Genomic DNA, 10199 nt, shown 5'->3' with positions numbered 1-10199 from the left:
CACGACGCTGGTAGGAAATAACCATGAGTCTTGGGGCTGGGACCTTGGGCGCAACAGACTGTACCATGATGGCAAGAACCAGCCCAGTAAAACCTACCCTGCCTTCTTGGAGCCAGATGAAACTTTCATTGTGCCAGATTCTTTCCTGGTGGTTCTGGACATGGATGATGGGACACTGAGCTTCATTGTAGATGGGCAGTACATGGGTGTTGCGTTTCGAGGACTCAAAGGGAAAAAGCTCTATCCGGTGGTAAGCGCAGTGTGGGGACACTGTGAAATACGGATGTGCTACTTGAATGGACTTGACCGTGAGTATAACTTCCTGTATTAGTTCTAACAGCCCAGATCCTTGTGCTACTGCAGTGCAGGCTTACTACATCATCCCGGGGAGGGTTTCCATTCTTCTAGAGAGGTGAGGACTTCATGTTGGCAGAAGGATTGCTGGATACAGCTCTGAATCCTTAACGGGTAGTTCAAACACTTTGGCTGTACACATGTACTGTTCCCAAGGCACTACAGGGAGTAAGTAGGGTTTGGGGAGATAGTAAGGTTTGAGAAGGTGATGCCAGCTATGTGTATAGAGATGACAAACCTTCTTATTTTGCTACCAAAGTCTCAGCAGGAATGTCCTTACAGTTGCACTACTGGGGATGTAATCCTGGTGTCCCTTCATAGGAAACACTAAGGGACAATCCTCTTCCTCCAATGGCTAATGAAGGGACTTTAAAAATCCACTGCAGGCCAGAGTGGGAAGATGTGTCCCTATCTAAGGAAACAGGAATCTCATATTTTGAAAAAGTAGCTCATTTCTCTGCCTCTTTCAGGGCAGAGTGTGCTCATTTCTAGTGTGGAGCTGGATGTCGTAGCCAGCTCGACTTGCATGCCAGGCCTTTTACTAATAGGGGCATCCATCTCTCTTTAAGTTTAGTAATAAATTTGGCTGTCCAAATGTGCTAAAGTCTGTTATCTCTCATAGTCAGAAGTTCCCATGGGGCCAGACTGTGACTCAGTCCTCTGGGTAGGGTGGAGGAGAGAGGTGAAGGAAATGGATGAAAATCTGGATTTATGATGTTAGTGAAATAAATTTGGCTGTATCGATATGACAAGAGCAGTGTTTCCCCTGCATTCCAGAACAGTGCCTGCCCACAGGCTGTGACACGCTGGGCTCTGATGTGTGCTTAGAACATGTCCTAGCGCTGGGCCAGCAATGGCAAACCCCTGGACGTGAGCTGTAACAAAGCTGACGCTGGGCACCAGGAAAACTGAGCTGTCAGAATACCCAGGAAAGCCTTGCAAAGGGATAGGAGCAAAAGTGCTTTGAGAAATATGCTTCAACTCGGCAAGACCAAATAGCAGAGCTCTTGGCAGAGCATTTTCTCACCAAGAGAAAGAAACCCAGCTCGTTGTGCCACACCAGCTTACGGAATGGCAGCAGCTCCAGTATCCAGGGGTTTCTGGAGGGTCAAAGCCAAAATCTGCAGCTCCCCTCAAAGCCAGCAAGTCTGTGGAGCTGTTGGCACAGAACTGCACTTAGCAAGGAAATGGCCACCTCCAGTATTGGATTTGGTTGTAATGTGCTCTCAGCATAGGAGTGAATTGCGGGCAGAAGGCCAGGAATGACGGGATGCTATTTTGGCACAGATAGAAAGAAGGTGTCTGGCTCTAACCACTTCTGAGCATTCAATAGCAACACTGTCCAGTGATTGTAGTGGTTGTGAATGGAAGGAGGTCAGATAAGTGTGTGCTTTCTCTTTTTGGTCTTGAGGCCTCCTGTCAGACAGGGTTATCAGTGCAAACTAGATGAGGACAAAGTTCTTGTCCTTAATCTCCGTGGGAAGAAGATCCTCTCCTTTTAAGGCCATTAAACTGGAATGTGTTTGTTATGCTAATGTCTATAGGCTTTGCAGGTCAGGGCCCCTTGTCCGCTGGGATGCTGGCTAGACAGTGCCTCTGTCCCAGCTATCTCCATAAGGAGCAGGAGGGATTGGGACAGACTTCGAATGCAGTGTATTTGTATCCCAGTGGTTTAAGAGTAAGCTGCATTGGGAAGTGCCAAAGGAGTGCTGCCAGTAACAAGCTTCTCTGGCAGTACTGCAGCTGGAGCAGAGATGTGCAGTCCAGCAGTCGAGACCTGCCCCTGCAGAAGAGGCAACATGGATCCTGAAGTAGGTCATGAGCAGGCAAGACCAGTACCTTGGGCTGAGTGCAGCCCAGTCTTGATTGCACTTGTGGCACAGAATGTGTGTGGCACATGGTGGGGCTTGGGGAGCACCAGCACTGCCCTGCTGGAGCTGTTGGCTCTTCACCCAGCTATCGGTGCAGAAGAGGGTGAGTACAGAGGTGATTCCTCAGGATAATCAATGCTTGAAGCACTGGGGAAACTCTGGAGAACTGCTGGAAGAAACATTCCACTGCAGCTTTCCCTGGAGCAGGTAACAGCTTGTGACCCACAGCAGGGAAGGAGAGGGGGGAATAGGGCATTAGTTCAGCTCTGGCTGCTAATTTGAGGAGGAGACAGCTCGATTCAAGCATGCATTTCCTGACTCTGTTACCAAGTCTCTCCTCAGCTAACAAACTCCTTCTCACAGACTTCTTGCCAAAAATGAGATGAAAATTAGCTTTTTCCACTTCTCATTGGAAGTGTTTTCTACATGGAGCAGTCAGACTGTTTACTTTTTCAGGAGTGGCCTGATCAGAGGCTACTGACAACACTCTGCTTCAGCTTTTCAGTGTTAGCTGTTTGGTATCTTTGAATCTGGAAGGGAAGAGCTTGTGTCCACCTTATTGATGGAATGAATTCTGGTGAAAAATGTAGTAACATGCCTATGCTCAGAGAAAACAAAGCTCTCCCTGTGTCTCAGCTGTTGAAAACTGTTATATGAACAGGCAGGTTAATTTGGCTTGTATAGTGGAAGCTAAAGCTATTGGCATCTATCAAGGTTCTTGAAAACTGCAGCTTCTCAGCCAAACTCCTCCAACTCCTGTGGATGTTTTTAGGTGTGTCTGCTTAGCTCAAGATGTCTGTATAGGAAGCTTTCTAATGGTGCACGTTGAGCCCTCAGGCTGTTAGAAGGATATCCAGGCATCTACTTAACTTGGGTTGTCTTTGTGTTAGCCCTCTCTTGGGGGAGGAGAAACCCCTTAGGCTTGAGCAGTGTGTTGTGTAAAAGTGAGCTGGGACAGACACAGTGACAGCAGCTGTGAGAAACTAATCTGTGTCTTCCTTCTGTGCAGCTGAGATGTGTTAACTCTGGTGTTGACCTTAGTCCCCTGCATGTTGTGAATGACTTTTCAGCATCAAAGGGCCCCATGTGCCATTCCTGAAAAACTAGTATTATCTTGTTCAGTGTGTGTAAGTACAGGATGCAAAAAGGATAGCCAAAGGCTTGTCTCTTCCCCAGGTTTGACACAGGAGGGAATCCTCTAATGGAAAATGTCACAATACAAGTAGTGATGTGAAGCTTTGACAGATGGCTTTGGTTTTCATGGGAAGCATGTAGCATAAGTGAAGGGGTTGGCAGCTGTCAGCCTACTCTGAGACAAATCAGAGTACTTCCTGGGTACCCGTACCACATGGGGCTGTCAGACTGTGCACTACAGTCTCTTACCTCAGTGAATCTCTTGAGGTTTTTGGATACTATAGTAAGAGGCACAAGCTAGAAGATGTATTCTGACTTGAATGACTGGTATTGCAGAGAGGAACTTCCACTAGAGGTTTATAGTGTAACTTGTGGGTTGGTATGTTAATGTTTTGGGTCTCTTTCCCCAGCTGAACCACTGCCTTTGATGGACTTGTGTCGGCGAGCTGTGAGGCTTGCTCTGGGCAAGGAAAGACTGAATGAGATCCCTACACTGCCACTGCCAGCCTCCCTCAAGAGTTACCTGCTCTACCAATGACCTCCGTGTTCAAGGATGGAGAGTTGGAACCAAGGCAAAACTACCAGAGCTGACCCACCGAGCAATGGGCTCTCTACCCTCATGTCATCGCTACTGTTGGAACTCCTCGGCCAAAGTATTCCTGCCACTGCTGAAGTCTCCATGTGCCCTTGTTGGCAAGCTCTCGAGTAATCCTTGTTTTACAACTGAGTATGGTGTTCTTTGGAAGTCTCTTCCCAGCATGCTTACAAAAGGAACATTTACAGAAGGTCTGTGCTTCCCTGCTTCTCCTGAGGGAAAGCTGTGCTGCATCCTTTCGGTTGTAGAGCTTAGGAGTGAACGATTTTTCTGTACTAGCTCAAGGGAAGAACATAATCTGGGGAAAGGGAAGGCATTAGGAGTGGAAATGTTAAAACCAGGTTCTAAGAATGGAAAGGCATGTGGTGGGAAGAGTCTGGAATACCAAGAATTAATTGTTGAGTTTTTAAAAACCAAAAAGAAATATTAAAAGAATCCAACCCCAAGCCCTGAAACACCAAAACCAAGAACCCTTCCACCAGGACACCTTGTAATTTGGAGATGGTGGTTATGCCAGTGATGTCTCTGCCCCTGCCAGGACTTCTCACTATGTTCTGATGTTCTTGTTTATCACCATTGCTTTCTCAGTTCTCCTGCTCCATTCTCTGTTCTGCTGCCTCTTAGGGGGTTTGACTGAACTGATGGAGCAGTCATACTGTGTCTTCACCTGCCCTTTTCTTCTGACTTAAAACTGCAGGTTTTAGTCTGGGATCAGGGGTCCCTTGCTGATGTGAGCACAGAGAAGGGATGAACTCCTCCCTCAATGGGTTGGGGCAGGCTGTGTGAGCTGAGATTTACTACACAGCTATACATCCTGTGATTTTCACGTCTGCCTTCCATATGGCCTGTTCCATGTTAAGGCTTTAGAGAAACATACTAATGTGTTTCTCTGATGGCTCTGCCAGGGAATTCTCTTTTAGATAAGCTGCTTAGAGGCATCCAAACCAGGCTTTGTTCTGTCGCAGACCATTGGTGTCATCTCCACTTAACTATGCAGCCAGAGCAGTTCTCTCTGTTTCTTGCTTGTGGGTGGGAGCTCTCCCAGAGGAGGTGGCAGTGCTGTGGCTGCAGAAGTCCCATCAGCAGAGGAGAAATCCAGAAGGTGATTGCTGCAGGATGTAACTTGTGAGGCTTTACCAGGAGCCAGTGGGGTGATCTTGAGGCCCAGCAAGGAGAAACTGAACCTCTCCAGAGCTGAGGGTGGGGACAGCAGAGAACTGCAATAAACAGGACAAGCAATTCAGGCAAAATCAGCACATCCCAAATAGATTCTCACCTCAGTAGCCAAGTAAAGAGGATGACACTCCTTTACTAGCAGGAGCTGCTGTCTTGACCTCTCCACAGGTTACTATGCTGCCTTTCTGGGGTTATTTTGCACATTTCTTTGTCTTGAAAAATGTTTGTGTGGTTGGTTTGTATTTTTTTTTTTTTTTTTTTTTTTTTTTTTTTTTTTTTTTTGCTCTTGAGTTATCCCTTCAGTTCTGTGTAGGTACAAATGAGTTTAGTTGTTGAAAATGTTAATATATATATATTTGTGGTGTTATGTATAAGAACATGTTTTAAACAGCTGCTGTAGGGTACCTTTTTTAAAATAAACTACTTGCATAGTATATTTTTTAAAGCACAGATTTGGTGCCAAGACTGGGGGGGTGTGATGTGCCCCGTTTTTAATCTAATATTATATGATTTTTTGGGAGTTTGTACTAGTTTCTGTTACAGGGTGGGACACAAGACTATTCAGTGTGTGGAGCCCTGCTTGGTTGCCTTCAACTTGAACCAGTGTCTTCCAGAACTCCAGGGGAAGTAGCTGTGTTCTTCCTACTTCTAATGCTCTTTGTGCTCCCTTGTTTCCATCTCTTGTCACCTCACCAGTACATTGGTTTGTACAGTTTTAAATCCTGACTTTCTATTTTATGACTGTAGATAATACTCAGTAACCTAATAAACTTTATTAAATATTACTTGATGCTGGTTTTTATTTGTATGACTCCAACGGCGTGTTCTCTGTCTGGTTTCTACGTGACTGGTGAGCTTATTCCCAAGAAGGCAGCTCATTCAGGTAAAGCAGGAGCTGTTGTGGCCTTCTCTCTGCTTGCAAGAATAACAACTTAAAGCTGGCATCTGAAAGGTGGAGGTCAAGCTGCAGCTACTGGTGCAGTGTGGTAGCGGATGGTAACCTCAGATTTTGTATAGCTCTAATAGCTACCTCTGATGGAGTTGGATGAGACACAGCCTTGGTTTCCTAACTTAAGTTGATTTACAACTGACTTACTAAAGCCATACTCTTTTCTTCACATAGATGGAAGGAGGTTCAATAGACAGGGCTCTGCTTGTCTTCATGCATTGAGCAGGTTTGCAAATTTCACTCCTAGATTATAGCAAACAACTTTGCTTTTTCTTTCTGGAGAAGCAGTCCCTATGAAAGCAAATCACTAACCTGTTATGTTGATACCAGACTGTCCTCTTCGTAGGGAGGGAGATGGATAGAAGAAAGCAAGATAAAATGATGAGGGCTAAAGGGATCAATAGCCCATAGAGCAGAGTGAATTACAGAAGGTGCTGTTGCAGGTTAAGCTGAGTGTTGGGAGAGTCATTCTTGTGTCATGTGTGCTTGAAAAGTGGCAGATTGATTTCAGTGTGTTCTGGGTAACTTCTTTAGGTCATGAACTTGATTTAGCTCAAGTCACTTGATACTAGTTTTCAGTCACTCCCTGCCCACTGTTGTAAATTGCTGTGTTTTCATACCTTCAGATCTGTTTGCACAAGAGACTTCATTCCTGGGCTGTGAGGAGATGGAGATTACATTGTGGAGTACAAACTGTTCACTTGGTGGTTGTGCCTTTGGTGTCTTCCACCTCCAACCTGTGCAGCAGAGAGATGCTCTCAAACCCTATCAGCAGTGAGGTTAAGTGACTTGGTACTTCTGTCAGTTATGACAAAGGCTTTAATTCCCCCTCCTGTCCACATGCTTTTTTGTCTTCCCTTCAGCTACCAACTTGTATGTGGAAACCAAATTCTTTAATCAGTTCACACAAACACTGCAACATGTGAGGCTCAACTCAAGCTCAGAGATATAAACTACCTTATAAGGGTACTGGGTGAGGAGAGCTTCATAAAAAAAGCAAGTGGTTTCTTGTCTTTGTCTCCAGTCAGGGCAAGCATTCTGTGAATGTTGGATGGCTTCAACTAGTGTTTTCCCCACATGGAGGAGAGTGTTTGTAAAGCCTGAGCCTAAACATGTGGCATATTGAATAATCGGTTTTGGTTTGCTGCATGTGGTGGAGGGTTTCAGTGGAACACTTGCTTTCTGGCTCTGTGTGAACCAGCTTCCCCTTGCCTTCCAGGGGGAGGCTGCCTCTGCTTTGCTGGGGCTGGGGCTGAAGGGGTTCTGGAGGCTGCAGAAGGTGGGGCGGGTGCAGAAGACTGAGAAATTAGTTCATGCTCAGCTCCAGACACCCAAACAGGCTTGTGTTCCAGCTGCATGGAATCTTTGAAACAACTGACCTGCTCAGGGCTGGGAGCCTGTGGTGTTTATGTACAGTGCCATGGTAACAGTGGAGGAAGTCATGAGATGGGGATTGGACCTGCTGGAATCAACAAATGATATCACAGATTAGCAAGTCTTAATGAATCAGTGGCTCCCTGCTTCCCCTGCTAGTGCCTGTGTTCAAGCACTGGCGGGTGGCAGGCAGACCTGTTCCTTTTGGAGCAGCATTGAAAACTGCTTCTATCAGGGCCTCCTCAACAACCAAGCCTCTTATCCTGGCCAGCATCTCATCTGCCTGCTGTTGCTGACTGATCATGTTCATGCACATGGAACTGCTCTTATATTTTATAGGAGGCTTCTGGCCTTGTCATTTGCCTGCTGTTGACTTGCTGGTGATCTAGAAGTGCCGTTGCAATTCTGCAGGGAGTCTTTGCATCCTGATGCTCCAGACAAGCAGTGGAGTCGCTTTTGTGTACTCCTGGAAGCTTTGGCACAAGTAATTCAAGTCTAGAAATGCATGCGAGGGGGAGAGTAGTCAGTGGGGAGTTCAATAGCTGTCATATCACTTCTATGTCATTACTTTAGTCTTGCCACAAGTCCTTTCAGAAGAAAAGCCTGTCTCGGGTGCAGGTTACATTCCTGTGCAGCTTATCTGTGCCAGCAGACATACCTGCTGTGGGTCTTGGTTGGAGCTATGACATTGTCAAGACAGAAAGACTCTGGGGAGTTGGAACAGTTGCCAATTCTCTCCATGTGCAGAACTAAGAATTTACTTCTGAGCTCAAACAACTTCCCTGCTGGAGCTGACATGTCAGTCTGTTCCTGTCAAGTCTTTTGCCGGTTCCAGCACAAGGCAATTTTCCCTTTCCCTGTGCCTGAGATGTGCAAACTTAAAAGGACGTGCATCCTACTTGTAAGAACTTATTTTGGCAGTTACACCTTCTCCCCTGCATGAGGTAAGACAATTATGAAAACCATTTCCTAGCATGCTCCCCCTTCTCCTCTCCCATACGCTTCCTATGCAGCCCTAATGCTCTTGATCTTATGCCAGAGATGAAGTTGCATTTGACTGGAGAAGGAAATACATGGGGATTTATTTAGTAAAGTTTATTAAAAGTAAAAACCTAACCCAAAGCACAACCTTTCTTGGCGTAGAAAACAGTGCTGAGGGGAACAAAACTCATTCAGTGCTTGCACAAAACACATTGGAGCTCTAATCCTGCCTTTGCACATGTTTTGATTCGAAACTATTGCAGGCTTGTCTGCCCTTCAGACAGAAAACTATTTGAAGCAGCTGCCAGATGTTTTGTCTGAGTTGTGTTTTACAGTTTGCTTACTGCTTTGCAGTGCTCTTCCCATGGTGTGTTCAAGCTGTCCTTGTGCATTCTGTTCCTGTGGCACCTCTGTGCTGGTTTCCTGCCCCTTCACCCTAGTCACATATGCACGTAGCACAGGGGAGATACAAGTGTGAGTATTTTACTCCAAGGCTCGGCATCGCACGTCTGCTGCCCAATCTGCTGACCTCATCTAGGACCTTTTCTGGGACTAGCACAGACCAGCCACATTCCTCTGCTCACATGTTGCCACAGTGTATAAAAGTTAAGGTGATTTACAGTCTTATAAAAGCACTTAAAGCCTGAATTTAGGCCTTGCTAAACACCCTTCCACTGAACACCCACAGTTCATGCCTTGGGCAGCCTCTTTGGCTGTAACTTAGCTGAGTTATAAATCTTCTTTTTCCCCCTAGGAGTAAGATTGCCAATACTTTCTCAAACACTATTAAGTGGGGCAAAGACCTTTTGTGTTTTTCAGAACTGTGACCCATTTGGTGCAGTTGAAAGACATGCCAGCAGGGATACCTCAAGATTCCCTTGGTGTTTGCCTGCCTCCAGCAGCATCCCAGCCAGTTACATTCTCTGTGTCAAACTTCGCAGCTGGAAGCAGCCTGCTTTGCCTCCAGGTTTACAAGCATACATCCTTGGCTTTCTGTACTGCTGCACCACTCGAGCTCCTACAAACCCCCATCTATACAAGTACAGCATCTTCTAAGCCCTTGTTAAATGGGTTTAACCTGCAGTTTTTCACTTTGCTCACCCTTACAGCTTTAAATAATCCAGGGGCTTGGATTATTTAACGCTTTATATAAACATTTCTCTGCACTTTCCTCTAATGTCATCTATGACTCTTCTGCAGGCAACAGCTTATGGCCCAGGGAAGCTTTGCTGTGTAATGGTATTGTGTGGAGAACAGGCCCAGAAATAGATGCTACTTCTGGATCACCCTCTAGACAGCACCTTGTTTGTCCTGAGGAGTTCCATAAATGCCTATTCCTACCAGAGTCTGTAGTTGTTCCCTGTCATAACCTCTTGCTAAGCCTTTACCTATTACCTAGGAGGGCCTAACAAGATTTTACTGTCTGAAAACTACATAAGCAAACACACTCTCCAACTTTTTATTATCAAGGGTACATGGGCAGGCAAGAAGCTTCAGCCTAAACTGGCAGCTGGTTAGGACACAGATGCTGATCTTTTTTCTTTGGAGGAAAAGAATCTGAGGGTTTTCCCCTCTGAGGGTCTGAACTCTTTGTTCTCCAATGCTTTGGAGTGCAGAACTTCCTCGCACGTTACACAAGCGGCGTTGATCTGAACGGTGAAGTGCCACCTACTGAACCAGTAACTTCATTTCCTGCAGCACTCTGCATGTTTCCTTTGGAAGAGGATCACCTCATATTGATAAGGTCTGTTCCTACTTACTTTGA

At 45.9% G+C, this 10199-nt stretch overlaps 1 protein-coding gene across 1 annotated transcript in view; it reads left to right on the top strand.

Annotated features, from left to right (window-relative positions):
• Window positions 1–4181, top strand: part of LOC104404461 (SPRY domain-containing SOCS box protein 1-like) — a 4584-nt gene extending 403 nt beyond the window's left edge. The window contains 2 exon segments of the mRNA XM_010012894.1: window positions 1–308; window positions 3770–4181. The exon segment at window positions 1–308 is cut by the window's left edge and continues 14 nt beyond it. Coding sequence (XP_010011196.1) covers window positions 1–308; window positions 3770–3897 — 436 coding nt within the window. The 3' untranslated portion in view covers window positions 3898–4181.
• Window positions 4182–10199: the final 6018 nt, after the last annotated feature.

The sequence above is a fragment of the Nestor notabilis genome, unplaced genomic scaffold, assembly GCF_000696875.1.
Source record: "Nestor notabilis isolate BGI_N333 unplaced genomic scaffold, ASM69687v1 scaffold6944, whole genome shotgun sequence".
In the NCBI taxonomy this organism is placed as follows: domain Eukaryota; kingdom Metazoa; phylum Chordata; class Aves; order Psittaciformes; family Psittacidae; genus Nestor; species Nestor notabilis.
Note: the sequence above shows the minus strand (reverse complement) of the source record. Positions and strands in the feature narration are given on the sequence as shown.